This window comes from Babylonia areolata, chromosome 1, assembly GCF_041734735.1.
Source record: "Babylonia areolata isolate BAREFJ2019XMU chromosome 1, ASM4173473v1, whole genome shotgun sequence".
NCBI classification, from domain to species: domain Eukaryota; kingdom Metazoa; phylum Mollusca; class Gastropoda; order Neogastropoda; family Buccinidae; genus Babylonia; species Babylonia areolata.
The window spans coordinates 31,372,107-31,397,006 of record NC_134876.1 but is presented as its reverse complement, the minus strand read 5'-3'; the positions used below and the strand labels follow the sequence as shown (position 1 = coordinate 31,397,006).

The 24,900-nt window shown below is 40.0% G+C and overlaps 2 protein-coding genes across 2 annotated transcripts in view; one reads left to right on the top strand and one right to left on the bottom strand.

Annotated features, from left to right (window-relative positions):
- Positions 1-1,286: 1,286 nt before the first annotated feature.
- On the top strand, positions 1,287-15,748 carry LOC143281726 (gamma-glutamyl hydrolase-like). The gene is made up of 9 exons (XM_076587001.1): positions 1,287-1,517; positions 3,268-3,376; positions 3,847-3,897; positions 4,519-4,603; positions 6,144-6,285; positions 9,054-9,160; positions 10,061-10,154; positions 10,952-11,089; positions 13,125-15,748. The coding sequence occupies exons 1-9, from the start codon at positions 1,391-1,393 to the stop codon at positions 13,289-13,291; spliced, it is 1,020 nt and encodes a 339-aa protein (XP_076443116.1). The 5' UTR covers positions 1,287-1,390; the 3' UTR covers positions 13,292-15,748.
- A 6,783-nt stretch (positions 15,749-22,531) lies between these two features.
- LOC143291833 (small ribosomal subunit protein uS13) overlaps positions 22,532-24,900 on the bottom strand; it is a 2,953-nt gene continuing 584 nt past the window's right edge. The window contains exon 2 of the mRNA XM_076601952.1: positions 22,532-23,228. Within this exon, the coding sequence (XP_076458067.1) occupies positions 22,773-23,228 (456 nt within the window). The 3' untranslated portion in view covers positions 22,532-22,772. The remainder of the gene's footprint in view (positions 23,229-24,900) is intronic.

The window sequence follows — 24,900 nt, the reverse complement described above, 5'->3', positions numbered from 1 at the left end:
ACTATAATCAAATTCTACTGAGCCCAGATAGTTGGTACAGCAGTTGCCTCCTCTGTTGTTCTGGTGGTCATAGTGGGACCGGCACGAGTGATTAAAGCATGAATGTCCGTTCGTTATTTTCCATCCACAATCGTGATTTTAGACGCCGGAAAAATCCACCCCTTTTCCCAACCCATATCTCATGCCGTCACTACTTTTACAGCTTAGTCTTTGACAATGACTCTCAAACTAGGAGGCAAGACTGCACTGGCTCTTAATGCTGCAGCCTTAAGTTGGGGGCTAGGTGGCCTTTGGGAACCATTCCAACGCCGACTGTCCTAAACGTGACCCTCTGTCCCAACATCTGGGCTATGATTTGACTTTCGTGGAGAGTGCCTTGCCCAAGTTACACCCTGACTCTCTCGGCCAAGACGGTTTTAAGACAGTCGGTGTTGAAATGGTTCGCAAAGGCCCCCAAGGCTGCAGCTCTAAGAGCTAGCGTTGTCTTGCCTTTTACTCTGGGACTCATAGTCCTTCACAAAAGACCGTAAATTGTGAAAGTAGTCATGACATGTGTGTGTGTGTGTGTGTGTGTGTGTGTGTGTGTGTGTGTGTTTAAGCTGACAGTTACGTCAGCAGCTAAGTGAGAGCTGTATGATTAATGGTGTCTCCGTCCACTCACTGCAACATAACATAGCTTCGGTATTTTGTGAACCTGAACCGAGAACTATAACTCCCAAACTAGAAGGATAGATTGCGCTGGCTCTTTGCTGTACTGCAGCCTTTGGTTGGGAGCCATCCCATCGCTGACTGTCCTAAAACCCTCTTGGTTTAGAGAGTGCATACAATTGAGACACTTTCCACTTTCATCACTAGCCCAGATAGCCGGGAAGCAGTTGCTTCCTCTCTGCTGTCCTGGTGGTCATAGTATGACACCGTTCATACTTTTGGGTAATTCGAGGCATAGAAACTAGAATTTAGTGTCTATTTTCGGGGTAAGTAGTCCACAGTCGGGGTCAAACTGACGCACACCCCAAAAATATCCGGCGGAAAAATCATGTGACTCGGACAGACAGACAGACAGACAGACAGACACGAGACACTGCAGAGAGACAGACACACACACACACACACACACAGATTTAGCCGGAAGCGAAACCAGACTGACTCACTGATGCAGTGTCAAATTTTTGGGAAACCAACACACACACACACACACACACACACACACACACACACAGATTGCGAATCCCCCCCCCCCCCTCCACACACACACACATGCCCTGGTTTGGTCATTTCCAAGTCACAACGAGGACAACGAGAGCAACAACTGGGACTTGATAGTAACTTCCCTTTGTGTAGTTTGGTTTTCGACCCTTTGTTTCACTTTTCACTTTGACGACACGTGAAAATGGGTGCACGAGGAATCTGTGTGATTGTGTTCTTTTTCTTGACGCTGTGTAGATCAACGCCTTTGCAAGGTCGAGGACCGCAGCTGGTTTCCAGGTTTTCAGTTGTTAACGACAGGCCCATAATTGGTACGTACAGACTAGTATCGTTTAGTCTTTGGCCAAATAATCGTTGTTCGGCTTGCAGTATGTCATGTGATGATGGTTCACACTGACCAGGAAATTGATTAACGCGTCCACTTCTAGTGACTGCTAGTTTTATAAAAGATTATACGAGAATGCTTTATTATCTCTAAACGAGAAATTGATGACACATTAATTTTGCAAAAAAACCAAAAAAAAACAAACAACAAAAAACAAAAAAACAAAAACAACCCCCCCCCAAAAAAAAAAAAAAAAAAAACACACAAAAAAAACCCCAGCATAGTCATTGCATCCACAGAACAACACAAAGTCTGATCATTCTGCCTCAAGCCAATGCCTAAATTCATGCAGTTATTGAACAGGGCAATGAAAGAAATAGCACACAAGTGCATATTCAGTCAATGTTTTCGATTCGAATGATAGAATGGAACATGTCACATGAATTTAACAGTTTGAAGAAAACTGAGACATGGAAAGAGTGGCTTTAAAGCTGATGTAGCTCAGAGGTGTGTGTGTGTGTGTGTGTGTGTGTGTGTGTGTGTGTGTGTGTGTGTGTGTGTCACTGTGTGTGTGTGTGCGCCACTGTGTGTGTGTGTGTGTGTGTGTGTGGTACACTGACACTCATTCAAATTCAAAAGCAAAATGGCCTAATAAGAGCATGGAAAAAAGATATTGATGTATGAGAAAATGATGTACAAGGAAATTTCGACATTCTGATACCTATATAAAGGGGGTTCTGACAGTTAAAAAAAAAAAACATCCAAAAAATGAGGAAAGAAAGAGATCCAGACTTGATAGGGAGACAGACAAACAGGTAGACAGAAACTGAGATAGACATATATAGATGGATAGATAGACAGACCCAGAAAATGAGAAACATACACTGTAAATATGTAGTATCTGAATAGACAGGCAGTCAGAGAGAGGGATGAAGAGAGAGAGAGGGGTGAGGGGGAAGGGGGGGGGGGGGGGGGCAAGGTGTAAAGGTTATGTGAACAAGGAAGAAGAAACATCCTGGTTGAAGGGGAACCCCCAGCAAGGGTGTCAGCTTATTCATTTCCCTTAAATTAACATTACTTGTCCAAGGCAGTACATCCAGAATAATTATAAGCTTTTGCATCTGGATGTTGTGCATTGCCTCATGCCACCCTGGGCACACCACACCATTCCACTTTCAACTTTCAACATACAATGCTGTGCCCATTAACAGATGTTCATTTGTGAGCCTTTTGGGATCCCTATCTAGTAGATCTACCAGATTCAATATCTCTATATTATCTCAGTTAGAGAAATGAAGAGTCACAGAGTCTTAGGTGGATACAGATTACGAAAAGAACAGTAAGATGTCGCATACAACATAAGTCAAAACTAGCTCAGTGACATGCTGCACAACCATGTCAAAAAAAGATTTGCTGACACGTCACAACTTCATCATTTGAACATGCACACACACACACACACACACACACATGCACGCGCACACACATGAACGCACACATGCATGCACATGCGCACGCACGCACACACAGACACCCCCCCCCTGCCCCTCCCCCCCCCACACACACACACGCACACACACACAAAAGAACATCAGTAATGGATGGCATGGAGAAGTAATGTTCCACACTCACACGCACATACACACAAAAGAACATCAGTCGTGGATAGCATGGAGAAGTAATGTTTTACCAGACTGTTTTGTGAAGTTCTGTGTGTCCCATGTTCGGACTGACAGGCATTGCTGCCCAGGAGACAGCGAAGGGCAACCCCCATGGGGAAACCTACATTCCAGCCACCTACGTCAAGTACCTGCAGCAAGCAGGTGCCAGGGTGGTACCTGTCAGGTTGGAGACCATGTTTATTAGTGATTTTAGAAATGAAGTATCAGAAACCAATGCTAGTTTTGTGCATAAGATTACTGAAAACTGAGCTCAGTCCTCTCACTATCAGATGCTATTGGATGGCTTTTAGACAGTCATGAATGCATACTAGATTGTGTGTTACACCTGTGGCATTTGTGAAAAACAATGTTCATAGCAGCTGCATATGGTTAGCCTTTGGTTTATTATTTTAGGATAACATAATATACAGTTTTATTGTATGCATACTCACAGAAATTTATCTTTTGGCTCTAGTATGCTATGTAATACTAAGAGAGAAAGAATGTCATGTGATGAATACATATATACATTTGTATTTTGGGGATGGGTTTCGCAATACATTTAGCAATTTGCTGTATGATGTGTGACTGCTTCATACCCTTTTCCCTTTCATGTGTGAAGACCATCACAATCTCCGATTTTATTTGTTTCAGGGCTGGTGAGCCAGATGATTACTATACTGACCTCTTCTCTAAACTGAATGGGTAGGTTTTGGCATTTGTCTTTGTATTTAAAGCACACTTATTTGCATTTTTTGTTGTTGGTCTTTTGTTCTGAATATTTCATTTTTGAATTATGAAACTAAAACAGTGAAAAAGAACTTTTATTTACATTGATTGTTTTATCAAGCCTTGCAATGTGAAAAGGGCATTAGTTTCTTTCTTTTTCTCTCTCTCTTTTTGTCATATTCTGTTTTGCTGTTGATTTGTTTTGTTGTAATTGTTGAGGTATTTAAATGCAAAATTTCATTAATTTTTCCTCTTTCTTTAAAAAAGACAATTTCTTCTGATTTTGATTTTCAACCTTTTATAATAAACAGATACAGTTTTCTTCATTTTGAAAAAATGTGTTTCTTTCTTCAAGTCCAACAAAGCAAATATTGTTGGTTTTATGTACCAGTAAATCTGTTATACCTAAGAAACTTGAAATTGACATTCCACCCCCCCCCCCCCCCCCACACCTTCCTTTAAATATCAAATCCCAGTCAGGTATATGCACACACATTCTGTCTCTCTGTGTGTCACACACACACACACACACACACACACACACACACATATGGTCTTTATATGTTATCAGCAACATGACATTGATTCTGCTGGCAGTGTACTGTTTCCTGGAGGAGGGGTCAGTTTGACGGAAAGTCAGTACGCTCGCACCGGTCGCATCCTCTACAATCTGACTTTGCAGGTTAGTTACCTGCTCACAGGCTGGCAGAGTGTCTGCAGCACTGTTTCGGGTCTGGCACATAGTCTTCTCTCTTGCCCGACAACTGGTTTGTGTGAAGAATCAGCAACACAGATCTGAGTCAGTTGCACAGCTGTATTTGTCCAGAAATCTACATCGTCATGAGTCTGAAGAGAAAAACCCCCCAAAAAAACAACTTCATGAATTGTGTCACAAATGTTTATGACAACAGAGTTTGTTTTGTTTTTTATATATATTTTTTCCCCAACTACTTACAGGGGTCTTGCATGCTATAAGCATATCGTTGGTAAATATAAGACAGCATAGTTGGGTCTGTTGATTTTATTACTAGATACAAATCTAATCGCTATCATTTTCTTCCTTCTCTGTCTCTCTCATGCACAGCAAGAGAACTGTGCTATCATCATTGTTACATGAATAGGCACAGTATTTTGCCAGAGATTGTTGATGATGTGAGGAACAAGGAGGTAATGTGGCACTTGAAACCATGGGAGGTAACTTGGATGCACAGCTGCTTTTGAAACAGCTTGTACCGGAGTCATTTCCCTTCACCAGTTTCCTGCTTGGACTGTGCAGCAACATGGACCCATGTCATGTAACGCTCACAGCTGTTCAAGTGTTATCCATAGACTGTAGGAGATCAACAGAAGAAAGGATACTCCATTGTATTCTGCTCTTTTTTTTTGTAATTTTTTTTATTATTGTTTTTGTTGGTATTATTATTGTTATAATTGATATCTTAAAAGAATTATTTCTGCTTTAAAAAAAAAAAAAAAGAAGTGTATGTATACCTGCAGGTATAAAGCAATGTTTGTTATGTCCATATATTAGTAGGTTTGTTGGGGTTTATGGGCACACATGTATACACATATGGTAGTAGATTTGTTGGGGTTTATGGACACACATGTATACACATATGTTAGTTGGTTGTTGGGGTTTATGGGCACACATGTATACAGATATGTTAGGTTTGTTGGGGTTTATGGGCACACATGTATATACATATGTTAGTAGATTTGTTGGGGTTTATGGGCACACATGTATACACATATGTTAGTAGGTTTGTTGGGGTTTATGGGCACACATGTATACACATAATATGCGTATGATTATTAGAAATGTGTGTACATGCTGAATATTTTTTTTATATATATATATACAGCCGAATGTTTCTGTTTTTCAAATATTAATATGTATTTATGTATTTGTTATTTGTCATTAGAAAAAAATGAATACAGAATACTTTATTATCTTCAGGACAATTATTTTTTTTCCTAATGGCCAAGTGAAAAAAAAAAAAAAAAAAAAAGGAGAAAAACACCAGAGCAGCTTGCCTCCAAGTAAAGCGCCGCTTGTAGCATTTGTGCAGTTCTGCCACACTTCAGAATACTGTTATATACTTCAAGGATTTACGATGATGCGTTTTATACAATCATCTTTCTTGTGCACCTCACTGTCCAACACACAGACTGACCGGAATGCTTTTTGGTCTGACACTTTCATTGGTCACTGGTGTTGCCAGGCGTTCGATGGGTCGGGAGAGGTTTTTCCGCTGTGGGGCACGTGCCTGGGCTTTGAACTGCTCAACACCATCACAGCAGGGAAGAATCTGCTGCAGAAAACGGATGCCGAAAACATCACCCTGCCTCTTGATTTTGCTCCTGGTCAGTGAGCAGTTGTTTCAGTTCATATTTGTTAATTGCTTGTTTTTTGTGTTTGTTTGTTTGTTTGTTTATTTATTTGCTTTATTATTTATTTATTTATATGTTTTTAAAAACAGTGAACAGATCTTTATAAAGCAGGATGCAAGTGTCTGTCAGGAGAGAGAGAGAGAGAGGGGGGGGGGAGCAGAGGACTGGTCTATTTTCAAAAGATTTGGTCTTGGATATTGTATGCATATATACTAATATAAAGAATCATGTGATTGATATTTTTTCTTCATTGTGAAGCCAGCATTGACAGATCCCCCAGCTTGTGATAGTGTATGTATGTGGTGTGTGTGTGTGTGTGTGAGTGTGTGTGAGTGTGCATGCGTGTGTGCGTGTGATTGAGTGTGGAAATGTGTACACACGCACTAAAGGTCTGAAAGTTGACAGGGAAGAGTAGGACTTAAGGCTTAGAGAGGAGAAGAGATACTGTAGACAGAAGAAAAATAGAAAGCAGACATGAAGACTAGGCAGACCTCATCCACGTGTGTGACATGCAGGATGGAAAGCTGTTACCTCACTGTCTGATCTCTCATTGTGTTGGACAAGAGAGTGGCTCAGGCTGACAGATTATACGTATCAGTTTCAGTCGTGGAAGTTTAACTTTAGCTCATGAACATACAGGGCTTCTGACCAAACTGAAGCATCACATAATTATGACAATCAAGTTACTACATACAATAATGCTGAAAGTGTAAGAGAGAGAGGAGAGCATGTATTTGGAACTACTGAGAGGATTAGAGAGGGTGTGTGTTTAACCTCATGAATTCTCATACTGTTTGGTGCACAGCATTATGAAGGCCATGTTGGGTACTAAAGACTTGCAAAGAATGTTTATTGCTCATATGCGTTGCACTGTGTAAGGGAATCAACCTTATACTGATACAAATTCTAACAAAAGTGTTCTGTGTTATTGCTGTTACTTCCCTTCCAATATTTTTTCGGTTTTGAGGTGCAAGTTTCAGGACTTTATGACTGATGCAGGGCAATACATATCAGTTACTTGTGTTAACTCACCCCCACCCCCACCCCTACACTCCTCCTTCTCACTAATTATTGGCAATAAAAGATTATTGGTATATGGTATTTGTGCAGATGTGTGCGATTTCTATCATGTCTTTGTTTTCTGTATCTGTTTTTCTTTTTTGCATTTGTTTCCTCTGCAATTTTGTATATTTTGATTTCTAAGTTAGTTAACAAAGTTAACAAAGTTTTCATGAAAAAATGTTTTCATTAAATTTTTTGTTTGTTGTTTTTTATTTTGTTTTATCCAGTCAAAGCTTAACATGTTAACATTGATCATGTAAACTTTGATAAAGATTCACAAAAAAACAAAGTTCAGTGACTATACTCTGGTGCATAACAATGCCCATTTGTCAAAATGTTTTGGCATTTATGGGGTTAATACTGCCAGTACTTGTATTGAGTGTATACTCATCAAAAGCCAGCTCTGATGGACAGGACATGTCAGTATGGAGGACAGCAGAATTCCAAAGGTGCTGCTCTATGGACAACTGAAGGAAGGACAACGTGATCAAGGAAAGCCTCTCAAGAGATACAAAGGCACCTTGAAGGCCAACCTCAGAAGCTGCAAAATCGACACTGCTTCCAGGGAAGATGTTGCTCTTGTAAGAACACAGTGTAAGCAACAGTGTACCCAGGACACAAAGACATTCAAGCACAACAGAGCAACCTCAATCCAGGAAAAGAGGAATTGAGAAAATGGGACCCACTAGCAAAGAAAATGGTTGGTCTCTGACAAAAACCGCAGTTGACCTAATTAAAAGCCATCCAGTTGGTAGGTTTTTCTAATTTGTTTCATCCCCCTTCATTTTTTTTTTTTTTTAAATATGCTGCAGAGGTTCCCCTCTGTTTTATATAATCCAAAGTAGTGTTTCGTTTTGGGTGATAGCATCAGATTTACTTGTAGAGCAAAGTTCCCATTATTCTAATTAGTGGAACTGTTCGACCCTAACATGTAATATGTTGTCTTGATTACATTACGAAACCTTAATTTAATGAGAAAGAGTGAGAGACAGTGTGAGTGTGAGTGTGTGTGTGATTGAGTGGGCAGGGGAATGAGGTGGGGGAATTATAATGGGCGTTTGTGTGCATGCATGGGGGAGACACGTATGTGAGTATGTGTGTGTGTTAGAATATTTTTTGAGATAATAATGATATTAATGAAATTTAGTAAATTGATTTGTTAAATATGTTCTTTTTAAATCATACTTTTTTTTTTCCCCTCAAATCAGAATTTCCTTTTGGTTGCCCAGTTAATATTTTATTCAAATGGTTGCGAAAAATGTCAGTACAACAAACAGTTAATCTGACAATAAATGGTTTCAGTCAGTCAAAAAAACAAACAAAAAAAACGGGGCCCACCCTTGCAGGACTCCATTCCATGCAGTGTCTGTGGATAACCCTGTGCCTCAAGAACTGGTCCTCATTCCCACATGAGGCCCCACGTCAGCAGGTGATCTGCATGCCTACTCATCTGTCGGACATGACGATGGAATCCAGAGAGGCTTGTGTTCTTCTTCAAATTATTGCAGTTGGCTGGATTGAGATGATTTTATCTACTTCTTTTTTTTTTATATATATATTTTATATTAATTTTATTTTAAAGCAGATGTTTTGTAGCGTATATGGATCCATATGCTCTGATTTATCCTTGAAGCTGAAACTGAATTATATAACTGCTCGGTACTTGTTTGTGTGAGCAGGATTCAGACACAGTCGAATGATGGGGCAGATTCCACAGGACGTGCTGAACTACCTGACGAATGAGCCAGTCACACAGAACGAACACCAGTACGGCATGCTGGTTGATGTGAGTATGATTTGGACCATAACAAACAGACATATGTATATCTTATATATATGCAGACCTGCTTGTCTGTACAGTTATGCCTTTTTTATGGGTAAGGTGGGATACTCAGATTATCCTGAAACAGAACAAAGAGTTTATTGCACCAATGTTAAATCAGAGCCAAGGGATATTGTTGTCGTGTTCATTCACTCTTCCTTGCACACCACTGCAAATTACAGACCAGAACACACTCAGTGAATGCAACACACTCACAAAGCAACAAGTAAATAAGAATAAAAGCAAGTGGGTTGGATGGAGGGATGGACTTCAGATGACAACAGTTTGTCTGTTTAGGTTGCATTATCAGTGAATCTGATGCACAGACGGAGCAGCAACTTATTGTCAACGTACATATCTGGCACAAACAAGCAAGGACGAAATCCACTTCTTCCGTTTCTCCCTACAGAATGTTACCTTACTGGAAAATGACCCTCCCATTTTGGCTGGGGCATGCCAGTAGTTCCCTCTTTAGTTTCTGTTTTGAGCTGTGTAAATGTGTTGTGGTAAAGCATGTGATAATTCATATATATATATTCATTTGCATTTGCCTGACGTCACAAGAACAGAAGAACCAGGATTACATGTGTGTGTGTATTTACACGTGTAAAATATAAGAAAGAATGCATGCATAGGAGGTGTATGTAGGTGAGTCAAACAGGTTCTGTGTGATTGTGTGTGTGTGTGTGTGTGTACGTGTGTGTGTGTGTGTGTGTGTGTGTGTGTGTGTGTGATTCAACTTCATGCACAAAAAGCTGAAGATGCTAATGCAAATCCTGTTCACCATTTGTAAAGTGATAAGCAGATTTTTGTTTGGTTCATTTTCTCAGTCACATTTTCTTAATCTTACAACTTCATTTTCAGGTGTTTGATAAAACCACAGCACTCAGAAAGTTCTACCGCATTCTTTCAACAAATGTTGGGAGAAAAGGCAAGAAGTTTGTGTCAACGTTTGAAGGTTGGTATTAGGCTCATTTCCGTTCTTTTTTGTATGTGTCTGAATGCTGCTTGTTGTTTTTTTCAACTATATGATCTATTAATTATAAAGTATTTGGCTGCAGCTTTCTTGGGAAATACAACTCAAAACAGGTTCAATTTTTCTGCTTAATTGCCTTTTTTTTTTCAAGTAAGAATAGACAAAAGACTACATGAAACAAAAGACTGCATGAAACAAAAGATGACATGAATATTTAGTGTATATAATTTCTTATCTTGAATTAAAAAGAAACAAACAACTGGTTTACAAGCATCAGACTTATTAGTTAAAACTGACTCTTTGAGGCAAGGGAGAAGCCTTCACAGAGAAGCCTAAAAAAGTTAGCATCTTGAAAGAGAGAGAGAGCGAGAGCGGAAGAGGAAAAATAGTAATGGGGTGAATAATCTGGATTGGGAAGAAAAGTGAACTCTAGATAGTTAGAGAAAAAGGCTTCACCGAAACATTTTTTCTATATTTCTTCTATTTTCTTATTTAGTGTGCTTTCATCTGTTTCCTGTAATATGAAAAGAGTATTATCATCACCAGCGAGTCTCTCTCTCTCTCTCTCTCTCTGTCTCTCTCTCTCTCTCCACACACACACACATATATATATTGCTGTGTCTTTTAAAAATCTATGTCCCTCCCTTTTTTCCTTCACAAATTGTTCTGTATTTCAAATGTGTTAGAGTCTGTTCATGATATATCACTTACGTATCATTATATGCACATGCTCCTGTCCTGTTCAAGTACAGTTTTCTCCATTACTTTGCATTATCCAGCTTTCCGCTACCCTATCTATGGAGTCCAGTGGCACCCAGAAAAGAATGCTTTTAACTGGAACCCTCATTACGTGATCAACCACAGTGAGCATGCAGTGCGAGTGGCTCAGCATTTTGCCAACTTCTTGGTTGGTGAAGGTGAGTGGTGTTACCTGCTCACTACTACAGTACAATACGATATGATACAATACAGTACGATGCCATACCTACCATACCGTACCATACAATACAATACAGTACAATACAATACAATACAATACAATACAGTACACTACAATACGATATGATACGATACAGTACCATACCATACCATTCAATACAATACAGTACAATACAATACAATATGATATGATACGATACGATACAATGTGATATGATACGATACGCTACAATACACAATAATATGATATGATATAATACGATAAGATATGATACAATACGATACGAAACAAAACGTCACAATGTGATACAGTGTGATATGATGTGATACAACGTGATACGATACGATACGATACAATGTGATATGATATGATATGCTACAATACACAATAATATGATATGATATAATACGATAAGATATGATACAATACGATACGAAACAAAACGTCACAATGTGATACAGTGTGATATGATGTGATACAACACGATACAATACGATACGATACAATACAATATGTCTTTATCAATCTGATTGGAAATTATCTGTGCATCCTGACTGTATCAGTATCAGTATCAGTAGCTCAAGGAGGCGTCACTGCGTTCGGACAAAACCATATACGCTACACCACATCTGCCAAGCAGATGCCTGACCAGCAGCGTAACCCAACGCGCTTAGTCAGGCCTTGAGAAAAAAAACAACAAAAAACAACAAAAAAAAACCCCCAAAAAACCGGGGGAATAAATAATAGATAAGCTTGCATAAATAAATAAATAAATAATAATTATAATATAGAAAAAGGTAGTAGTAATAATATTAGTAATACTAATAAAATGATAATAATAAAACATAAATAAATAAATAAATAAGACAACAATGGTGATAAATAAGCGGATAAATGTAAAACATGAAGACACACATTCACACATACACCCACACATGCATAACAGAAATGCACCAAACATGCAGTTTCACAGATATGACAACACAGTCAAATACATATAAACGTACATGAGCTCCAACACACACACACACACACACATTACCTTGCCACAGACTGATGACCACTCACACAATGTATGGTCTCTGCCAGTTGTCTACTGCTACAGTCTATCATATTCAGCCTTCAGTTCAGATGTATCCCAACATGTAGACAGTTCTGGCATATGGATGTGATTGCCTTTAGGTTGTGTGCCCATAACCAGCATAATTGTCAGCATCACTGAAATCAGTCTTTATTCAGCAGTTTGTTGTTCATGCTGGGAAGAGTTCCTGAATGAAGAGTAGTTTTCATAAATGATGGATTCAGGGCATAAATCAGTGGATCTCTCCAAAATGATTATAGAAGTGGATAATATTGATGATAATGTAGTTTTAGAGTTATGCATGCGTGTGAATAACTGGTGCAAATGCGCTTTGATTTGTCTCTGCACAAGATTCAGCGCTATACAAATACCATTATTATTATTATTAGAGAAAAAATAGTGTTTTGATAATTCTCCATCACTGTACTGTTTACTAGTGTTTGAAAATGACAGTTTTATGTGAGAAAGTTGACTGGAATCTTGCTGTCATTTTGCCTGTCAGAAAAAGTCAGAGAATTGAGGCATCTGATTCACCACTGTGTTGCTTTCAGCATAACATGCCTGGTTTGTGAACAACAGTGGTAACTGAAATATTGTTGCATCCCTGTCTCTCTCTCATATATATCTATATATGTCTCTGTCTGTCTGTCTGTCTCTCTCTCTGTATATATTTATTTTTTGTTTGGGGTGTAGTATGAGATAGAGATGTATTTAATCAGTTAACACCAGACCATCATGTATTTAGAGACCTGTACCTTCATTTTCAGTCACAATCTTGTTTTTGTGTCCATAATTATGTCACTTTTTAAATCACTTTGGCAATCCTGCACTGGTGGTTCTTAGTAATGTTGGTCATAGTTGGCTATGGACCACAGAATAAATCATAAACAATATTCTGGCACAATATAAAATTGTCACTTTTATTTTTCAGCCCGCAAGAGCTCTCACCGATTTCCGTCAGTGGAGGCAGAGACGGCAGCTCTCATTGATAATTTTAATCCTGTCTTCTTCACTGATGGTACCTTCTACCAAAACTACTATTTCAACTTCACTCAGTCTGCAGTACAGAACATGAAAGCTTTCGGCAAATTCATGTAACTTGAATTGAAGATGGTATTTGTCCTGTGCAGTGAGCTTAATGGATCTTACAGGATGATGAAAAGAATCTGAAAACAAACGCTTTTTTGTTTCTTCCATGTCTTAACTGTGTATACACCCTTTGTCAGTTGATTTCTTTTTATTAAGATTTCTGTTTTAGCAGTTGTACGTTTTTTGTGATGTGAAATTTTAAAGCATTGGTTATACTTCAAAATGTTTTCCTTGTTTTTTCTTTTAATCACAGAAATAGGCATTATTAGATTGTTGATACTATATGAATCACAACTTTGAACTCCTTTGTGGTAACTCTTTTCATTTCTTAATGTGTCGTAGGTCACAGCTGTAATCCTGTATTCTGTAATTATTTTTCTTTTTTGCTAAAAGCAGCCAATGTTTTTTTTTTTTTTAAAGACTTGTATTCCCAAGGTTTTGAATAATGATTGTTCTGCTGATTGTTTATGGATTTTTCACCCTCAGTAAAATCCTATTGAAAACTTGCACATACCTACAAGCTACAATTTTTCTGTTGCTTACAGATTTCAGTAAACAGTCCATGGTGTTTTTTTTTTTTTAATCAGTCTATATGAAGTATTTTTCAAACACGTGGCAATGCTCTTTGTTTTCTCAACAGCATCTGCTTCCTGTGACACTTTACTTTCTGTGGCAAATGCAAAATACAGAAATATTTCTTGTCATTCTGACATTCATTTATTTGAATATGATCAGTACAGCTGTGACAAATCACCGGTGGTGATATATTGTTTATGATGGATAACTGGGTTTGCTCCTGGCTTTTGGTGAAGAATTTTTGGAGATGGATATGTAAGGTAAATCACAAGTGCTCAGGTTCACTTTCCTTTCACCCAGTTTATCCCTCCCTCTGGATGAGAATGAGAGTTTCAGAGATTTTAGCATGAAGCGTATGTATACACTACAGAAGACCAGACGTTAACAAGTCTGAATAGTCCCACCTTTCTTTCTCCAGCTGTGGAATGAAATGAATATGATAATATATTTCACAGGTTGTTGGATTCATTTTGGTTTTTTTTTTCTGTTGTTTACGGAATGGGCATAAAACAATTTTAAAAAAAAAGGTTTTCCCGGTGATAGGAATATTTAAAGTCAAAATTTTTATGGTAACAAAACAGCAAACAACAGAACCTGGTGACCTAGTTAACAAAGGAAAACCAGTTTCATGGTTAAGAGAGTCTGCTATTTTTTCATTGATGTTTGTCATCCATCTATTGTGCACATTGTGTTGATATCTAAAAAACAGAAAAGCTGAAGCATATGATCTTTTCACACTTTCATTGCAACTTGTTCTGCTCATAGTACGATTCTGTCTGACATGTCCTGAGTTATACACACTTTTGTGTGGAATAACTTACTCAGATATCTGTTTCAAACGTAACATGATCAACAATAGGAAAAGCATTGGAAGCTGAGCTGATTATTTACACATGTTGACATATGTACTGTTTGAACTGCTCATATGTTCATTATGGTATGCAAAGCAAGTAGAGAAATATCTTAAAAGTAGATTTGCTGAATCTATTGCTGAAATGATACAACAGTCTTTTCTCTCAGATGATCTTGAAAATGACTTAATTGATATATATATAAACACTGTGTCTTTCAGCTATTACTGACTATGCAAATATGACTGATATAAAACATCTTTACACAATGTATTATTTACAACTTGGTATATTGAAAATGTATCGATTCATTATGTGGGATGCTCAATGCATTTATCATTTTGTGTGTGTGATCTGTCTTATACATGTAATTGTCTGGTATCTGGTATAGTTTCAGGACTCTTCATGTAGCTGATATTTTGGTTAGAGAATGAAAATAAATCAAAGAAATATACCCAATATTAGTTGCAAAATTATATAGAACTGTTACAAATATAAAATATTTGGAACCTGTTTTGCTGAAGGCAGAAATATGAATAAACATGTGCTTGAATGTTTGAAGTTTTTAAAAATATTGATAATTTTCAAAGATTATTTAGAATTTGTGTTTTTGGAAGTGTTTTTGAGATCCCCTATGCTGCCTGAGCTCATGTACCTTTTGATTTTGTTGCCTGCTCCATCACACTGCCCTGTTAAAAAACTGATTTGAGAAATCATCAGTGAGAAATGAAAAAAGCTGTTTCTGTGCTGAAAGGAAACCCTTTGCACCAGTGCTTATTTTTCATCCGTTTCTTTTTTATTTTGACAGATCTGTCCCATTTGTTGGTTTTTTTTTTATGCATCCAGCCTTCTTTAATTTTTCTGATTTTATTGACATTGGTACTGCTGCATCCTTTGATTTGTATGTGAAATCATGTCCATGTGTGGTCAATCACCAGCTTTGGAACATTTTAATTATTTTTTCTTTTAGATTTTTAATTCATGCTTGTAATGAATTATACATGAGGATTATTATGTAATAAACTATTCTATAACAGAGCTATATCCTTTCATTGTTGTTTTGTTGTTCCATCATCTGTCATATGAAAGGCCACAGAATCATTTTCCTTTATACTGATGGTGAATGATGATAATGATGCTGCTGCTGATGCTGCTATGGAGATCTGCATACATCTGGGATTATGTGATAAGTTTTACTCTCTGATTCCTTTCATACCATATCCCAGCATCAACTAGACTCAAGTTATTCACAGACACTAGAAGTGTTGGTGAGGAAATTCGAGCGACATGCTGAAAGACATACGACCCTCGACTGTGTCGTTCTGTCGTCCCACCTTTGATGGGGCTAGAAGTGGTGACCCCCAGCTGTCAGTCTGCGACACAGACCACATTGCCATTGCGTCGTGTTATTTTTCTTATCTTGCTTCCTGTGCATGTATCAACAGACTGCTTCAAGTTCAGGGCACTGGCATATGCATGTCTGAAAATGTGGTGAGTGTGTGTGTGTGTGTGCGTGTGTGCGTGTTTTGTATGTGTTTTGTGTGTGTCACTGTGTGTGTGTGTGTGTGTGTACGCACGCACACGCACATTTGTGTGTGTATTTAGCATGCATGGACATGCACATAATGGGTATGTTTACAAGGGGACTTCTTGTTCAGTTATGTGGTTGTTTCATTTTGATAAGAAACAGAAAACTACAAAGACCACAGGAGCAGCAGTAGTTCTCCACAAATCACTCTCCAACTCGTTGATTGAAAACACTACAAACCCAGTACTGTCCTCATAACCACGGCATTTAAATTATGACATAAAGACTCTTCTTTTTTTATGTGATGCAGGACATTTAGTTATTCTCCATCTCCGGTGGTAGAAGGCAAGTTGTTTGGATGCTTTCCAAGAAAGTCCATCGGTCTAAATCTTCAAGATTTTGTCTCCAGGTCGTCACAAGAAGCAAAGAGCCTTGATGATGGGGTCTACGGAAAAAAAAGTTTTGTGACAAGACACAAGCGCAAGAAAGTCATTAATGTAGATAAGAAATAGGCAAGGCCTGGGGATTACCCTTGCAGTGTTCGTGACCTGGTTGATATGTAGTCCGTCTGGGTCCCCTTCAGGACAGCTTGCCTTCCATTGATGCAGTTAGATGACAACCCATGCCCTGGTATTACTTCTGGTGCGGACGAAATGGGAATGGTTCATCTCATTTGGACTGGGCAGGGGGTCGGGATACCATCTTTTATCTTATACGAGTGTGTGGAAGAGAATATGAAAGTGGAAGAAAACAAGTCCGGTAAAGACCTGTTCTGTGCTAAAATTACTTCGGTGATATCTAAAATTTAAAAAAAAAAAAAAAAAAAAAAAAAAAAAAAAAAAAAAAAAAAAAAAAAAAAAGTGCAAAACTCACTGCCTCTGTTGACAAACAGGTTTAGAAAACTAAGAATACACACACATACATATACACGTGCACGCGCGCACACACACACACAAACTCGGCGTTAACGCTCAGTGTATTACACAGTGTTGGTCTGGGTCGAATCTGAACTTGAGTTGAAATGTCTCTCAGTGCGCGCAGTACGCGCGCGCGCGCGTGTGTGTGCGCGCGCGCGCGACCACCTCAACAAGTTCATCTCCAAAGGTAGGCTGCAGATGCTGGACAAAGGAAAATCCCAAGGCATGCCCAGTGTGCGAATTTCAGCCCGACATCAATTCGCTGCACTGATCTGCTGCAGACGGCTACAGGGCCTGTGCACAGAAATGACTGATGCAGATGTGGCAAACCAGGTCAACGAAAGTCTTGCGAAATATTTCAGTGTACCAGCCATGATTGAGTCACGAGGGACTTGGGCAGAGCATAGACACTAGAGATATTAGTGTCCATGAGCAGAGCATAGACACTATAGATATTAGTGTCCATGGGCAGAGGTGGAGCTGCTTATCAACAGACAATAGCAACAACAAATTAATGATTTGAATAATTGTTCTGCTTATAGCTTGTGCTTTGTGTGATTGAAGGTAGGGGTGGCGGGTGGAATACAAAAATCATCATTCTGTCTGTGAAAAGGTGTGTGTGTTGGGGAGGAAGGAAAGTTTGTCATGAGGTCAAGCCGGTCTTGTTTTGCAATTTATGTTAAAACAATGTAGATCTACATACCGTTTGCACGTGCTGCTTTTAATAATGGACATGGGAAATAAACACGGTGCTACGAATGTGCCGTATGATTTAATTATGCAGAAACATTGTACGCTTGCGGTTTTATTGCCACCATTTGGATTATATCAGCGACACAGAATCTATTCATATCACATAAAGCCTTAGAGCTCAACTCGAAAACGAATTTCAGATTTTTGCTCTAAGGTATTTCATTTCTACCTTAGTACTGTTTTTGATTTGATATGCATTTTTGATTACTCACAATCATTACCTGATCACCAAGGGGAAAAAATGAATACAAGACTACCTCACAGAGAGAGAGAGAGAGAGAGAGAGAGAGAGAGAGATTCGTTTCAGGCCTTGTTCCCCTTTCGTGAAGAGATAAGCGAACAAAATAAAAATACAACATATTCATGAAGTTTTATGAATGCGAGCCACAGATACATTTACCTATCAATTTGAGCGACTTATAATTATTTCTAACAAACCCTGCCGGCACAGGTCGAGACAACGGTTCTCTCACACAAATTTTGTTTCTTTAGTCAAGACAAAATGAATAAGAAGCCTGTATAGACAATAATGGTTTAAGATCTATGCGCTAGCTTTACCACACGAAAACCTTGAAATTTCAGACAGCAAAACCTTTATAATTTCATCAACGTTTACAATGTCGCCGAACACAAAAACATATATTAGAATGAGACAAATCTTCTACCATTTAAAGGACGGGAATCATTCATGCGCCACAATATTTCGTTATGAATAAAGGATACAGATATTTTTCACCTTTGGAAATACTCGGGATGATGACTTTTGACATATACACAGGCCACACCATACAGTGGTCCCCATTCCCCAAAGAAATATTATTCATGTTCGTGCTCAGTTCCACAAGCGTGACCAAACGTCAGATGAGTCCATTGAGAAGTGTGTCAGAGCACTCTACGAGCTAGCAGAGCATGCAGATTTTCCAGACAAAGAAAACTGCATTCGAGACAGACTTGTACTGGGAGTCCGAGACGAAGAACTCTCACAGAAGTTGCAGCTAGAAGCCACGCTTACTCTGAAGGTAGCAGTGACAACAGCACGTCAGCATGAAGCAGTCAAGCTCGAACTTCAGGAGCAGAGAGGGACTACAGCAGCTGCAGCAGACCGTGTATACCACGACAAACATCGCCCTGCAAATAGTGGACAACAGAAACACCAGACTTCGCACACTCCACGTGGTGGCAGGAGCCGAGGTCAAGGCAGAGGCACGGGACTGAGAGAGCAGTCACTGTGTCAGTGTGGGCAGTGTGGCGGTACACACGCCCAAGGAAGATGCCCTGCGAGAGGAAAGACATGCCGTAAGTGCAGCAAGAAGAATCACTTCATGAAGGTCTGCCATAGTGTAAGGGAAGTCCGAGAAGAGTCTGAGGATGAGTTCAGCGTTGATGCAGCAATAGTGGACGACGATAAGTCGAAACCATGGGTTGTCAAACTCAAGATATGAGGAACCATTGTGCCATTCAAGATTGACACAGGTGCGGACATCACTATCATCAGTGACAGAACATTCCGACAACTGAAGAATAAGCCAAAACTTCGGAAGTCAAAAGTTTCTCTCACATCTCCCGGAGGGAAGCTGGCAGTAGCAGGAGAGTTCCATGCCGTGACAAATGTGAAAACCAAAGCATACAAGTTCAAGGTGATCGTTGTGAAAAACAGTTTGTGTAACAACCTGCTTAGCAGAAAGGCAGCGGTCACAATGGGGCTAGTGTCACTTGCCACCAGAGACATAGATGAGATCTTCGGCACGACAGGTCTCATGAAGACGGAGCCAGTTCACATCCACCTCAAGCCGGGGGCCAAGCCATACAGTGTGCCAGCGGCTAGGAGAGTACCATTTCCACTCCAGGGAAAGGTTAATGAGGAACTGGATCGTATGGAGAAGGCAGGAATCATCCAGGCGGTCACAGAACCGACAGACTGGTGTGCACCTATGGTGCCGGTAGTAAAGCCAAACGGGAAAGTGAGAGTATGTGTAGACTACAAACAGCTGAACACAGCGGTGAAGAGACCAAGATGCATGCTTCCTAACTTGGATGACATTGTGCCAAAGATGGCTGGGGCTACCATCTTCACCACTCTTGATGCAGCGTCGGGTTTCTTCCAGATCCCGATACAGGACGAGAGCAGGCTACTGACAACTTTCATCACTCCTTATGGGAGATACTGTTACACACGTGTGCCTATGGGTATCTCTCTCGGTCCAGAGTGTTTCCAGACAAAGATGAAGGAAGTCCTGGAAGGTCTTGAGGGCTGTGAGGCAATCATGGACGACACAATTATCTATGGAAAGACACTAGAGGAGCATGACATTCGCTTGAAGGCGGTGTTGGACAGAATTGAACAGTCAGGACTCAAATTGAACAAAGCAAAGTGCCAATTCAGGCAGAAGAAAGTGAAGTATTTTGGGCACGTGGTCAGTCAGGACGGGACCGAGCCCGATCCAGCAAAAGTCAGCGCCACCTCCTCAAAACCAGGCAGAGCTGAGGACAGTCTGCGGCATGTTCAACTACTTGACAGGATTCGTGAAAAACATGGCAGACACTCTGAAGCCTGTGACTGATCTGCTGAAAAAGGATCGAGTGTTCAGTTGGGGCCCAGCACAACAGAAAGCATTTGATGCTGTGAAAGAGCTGATAGGCAATGCAGGAGCCAGAGCGTTCTATGACCCCAAGCTAGAGACTAGTCAGTGCAGACAGCAGCAGCTATGGTCCAGGAGCATGTTTGATGCAGAAGCATGGAGACATATTGGTTCCGATTGCGTTCGCGTCAAGAACACTGAGTGAGGCAGAGAAGCGCTATGCGCAAATTGAAAAAGAATGCTTAGCGTCGGTGTGGGCATGCGAGAAATTTTCCAAGTACTTGATTGGCTTGGACAAATTTGAGTTGCAAACGGACCACAAACCATTGGTTCCACTCATGAAGTCAAAAGACATTGACCAAACTCCAGTTCGCTGTCAGAGACTGTTGATGAGACTTCTCAGGTTCAACTTTGAAGTTGTGCATGTTCCAGGAAAGAGCATCGTTGTAGCAGACACTCTCAGCAGACAGCCTGTTGCTCATACTGCAGCAGACGAAGAGATGGAGACAGAATCCTACGTGAAGGCGTATGTTGATTCAGTGACGTCATCTTTTCCTGTTACGGACCAGAGACTTGAGAAGCTGAAGTCAGAGACTGTACATGACATAGAGCTACAACAGGTGATGAGCTACATTTGCAACGGGTGGCCGAAGTCAGTTTCCGCTCACCTGCAGGCGTACCAGCAAGCACAAGGGGAGTTATCTCTCATTGACGGCTTACTAGTGCATGGAAGGAGGATCGTTGTTCCAGCAAGCCAACGTCAGCACATCCTTGAGAAGCTGCATGAATTTCATCAAGGAATTCACAAGTGCCAGGAGAGAGCACTACTCTCTGTTTGGTGGCCAGGTCTCCGCCGAGATCTCAAAGACTACATAGACAAGTGCAGAGAGTGCAGAGAAAACAGACCAGCACAAGGCAGCGAGCCACTGCGACCTACTGAACTACCTGAGCGTCCATGGCAGAAACTTGGAGCAGACATTCTCACGCATCAGGAGAAAGACTATCTAGTAGTTGTTGATTACTACTCCAGGTGGCTAGAAATAGTCCGTCTACACAGCAAAACAGCAGAAACTGTCATAGGGAAGTTCCGTGACATTTTCAAAACTCACGGGATTCCAGATGTGGTTGTGTCAGATCACCAACCCTTCCTTTGTCGTCAATTTCGTGATTTTGCGCAGAAATTTGGCTTCACGCAACAAGCCAGCAGTCCTGCATTTCCGCAAGCCAACGGGGAAGCAGAATCAGCTGTGAAAATCGCCAAGAAAATTCTGAGCCAGCGCGAACCAGACATTGCACTGTTGAACTACAGAGCGACGGCACACTCTAGCACTGGAGCCAGTCCTGCCAGAGTGTTGATGGGAAGAGAGCTGGTTCCAGTTCTCCCAGAAGTTCTACAACCGGAACCATTGAGGGACGTAGATGTGGGTACAGCAGACGAGAAAACAAAGCGTGCGTACAAACTAAAGTACGACCACAAGCATGGTGCAGTCAGTCTCCCAGTACTTAACAAAGGCGACCCAGTATTGATCAAACTGGACAATGAGAAAAAATGGGAGGCCCAATGTACTGTTGTCGCAGCAGATCCTGAAAATCGCACTTACCTGGTCAACTCGCCGGCAGGTGTCCTTCGACGCAACCGTAAACACCTGCAGTCACTGCCTAGGGAATCCAGTGTGGACATCAACTTCTTTCAGTTTGGAGTACAGTGCCAGATTGTTCCCACTATAGGATAAAGCAGTTTTGTTTTGTTCTTTTCTTTCATACATAATTAATGAGTTAAAACTTTCAGTTTATTAAGATGTATGAATGAAGGAACTGGGCATGGAAGTGACTGATTGAAGTCTGGCTGAGTTATATAGACTGTGTGAGTGAATGAAGTATGCATAAATGATGAATGCTTTTGTTTAGGAAGTTTAATTGGAAAATTTTATTTGGTTATAAGTTGAGTTTTTAGTATACCAGTGATATTACAAATTCATGAACAGAATGAGACAAATGAAAAAGAAAAAAAACAACAAAAAACCAATGAACAAGAACTTTTATTTCTTTCTTGGGGAAAAAAAAACAAAGGGGGAAAGATGTTCTGTAATGTTGTTCTATTAATAGTTCTAAGAATCACATGACTTAACACATGTCCATCAAAGGGACCCGGATGAAAACAGCAGTTGTCCTGTCGCCATCTTTATGTTAGATCTAATAAAGTTACTTAGAACTCCTCAGTATCGAGTCTGTATTATTGCAGCGTATGAACACACACACGCTCGCACACTTTTGACTGTTAATCGTCTACTTCTTCTTGGCAACACCGACAGTGCGACCTCTTCGTCCCGTGGTCTTGGTGTGCTGACCGCGGACACGTAGGCCCCAGTAGTGGCGGAGGCCGCGATGGGCACGGATCTTCTTCAGTCGCTCCAGATCCTCACGCAGTTTGTTGTCCAGCTGGTTGGACAACATCTGCCCGTAGCGACCGTCCTTGACATCCTTCTGACGGTTCAGGAACCAATCAGGGATCTTGTACTGGCGAGGGTTGCTCATCACAGTGACGATGCGTTCCACCTCCTCCTCAGTCAGCTCCCCTGCTCGCTTTGAGATGTCCACGTTGGCCTTCTTGCAGACCACGTTGCTGTATCGGCGTCCTACACCCTTGATGGCAGTGATGGCGAACATGATCTTGATTCGGCCATCAATGTTGGTGTTAAGCACACGCAAGATGTGCTGAAACTTCTCAGGAATCACAAGAGACTGAAACAAAGGATACACTTTGTTAATCATAACTGGGCAAGCTAATAACAGCTGAAAAAAAACCCCCAAAAAACAAAAACACCTTTATTTCTTTAGTCTAAGCATGAAAACACATTCACAGATCACTTGTAACGTGTCATCTTCCTTGGCACAAGGTTCGGGTGAAATTAAAACTGAAAAAAATATTGCTTAACGAAATTCGGGAACCTGGACACATGCTACAAATGGAAAATATGCGCACACACCATCTTTGAAGCATTGAGTCAGACAACACAATTCAGATGGGAAGACACATTCATTCCGTATTTTCGGTTGCATTTGCTTTATGTGAGAAAAACACTGACAATACCAATATAGTTGTAGCTTGTGTAACTGTGCCTTTTTTCTCAAAGCAAATTGTTTAACACACCCCCATGAATATATCAAGCCTGTAAACAAATACATTCTACTTGATTTAAAACCTAGTAAAGTCAGAACCAACTTTGTTGCAATTAAATAATAGAGCGCCATTGCTGCAAATCAACTCTGCAAACGGTCAAACACTCCTCTGTTACTAATATTTTCAAACAGACATGGCTCTAATTCCCAATCTCTGACACTTGTAGAATGAGAAGGGGTTCGATTAGGGGGTTCTATGCCTTCAGACTTAATTACATGACAACGCATCTGCGTCGTGACATAACGGTACGCACTTTTACACCTTCGTCATCTGTGTGTCGATTGACTGTTAAACCACGACTGTCAGTGTCAGATGCTACAAATTTCGTTGTCGGAATCGCATGATATATAGCTGTATAATGACTAAAAACAAACCCAACTTTCACAGCGCTGATAAAAAGCACAAAAGATGACAGCTTCACTATGTGACATGAATATATACACATGAAAGCTCTCCAACTGACGTGTTGAAACTGGACAGCTGATGACAAAACTGGTGGGATTCATCTTCAAAACTTTAAAAAAAAAAAAAAATCTTTTTACCAATTACTATTTTAGCATAACAGAATGAAGAGAACGTGTTCTGTACATATATATCTTAGTACTACTATGCACGTAGTTTCCATGTCACTGACACCACTTACAATTAATTACAAATAGTCTGACACTTCATTAACACAAATTATAATAAAATTATATTTAAAAATACACACAAAAGAAAACACAAAAATGAACAAATCTTGGTAGTAAAATGCATGCAATTTGTATGTCACCCTGGCGCCTCTTATAATCAGTTACAGGCAGTTTGACACTTATCACCCGAATTTAAAAAAAAAAATTCTCCAAACACACCCACACTCAAAACGAATCCTCGTGCACTAGTTACAGTGATTGCATGTGTGATTATCTACAGATGTAACCCTCAACTTTGAACTAAGAATCCACTTTCTGAAATGGTCATTTGTGCATTAATTATCAATTACACTCGACCGCCATTTAAGATTTTTGTTCCATGTTGGCGGCTTGACAACCATTCTTTCTGCCGTCTGTACGTTTTCTTCACTTTACTTTCCAGTTAAACCAAAGTCCAACAATGTCTCATGCGTTTTAACAGTTTCATTTTCTCTCTCCTCGTCTTTTGTAAATATCAAATTTCAGGCTTTAGTTTTTCAATATCACGTAAACTACTGTACTGGACAGAAGCGATATATCTTTTCATAATAATCATTAAACA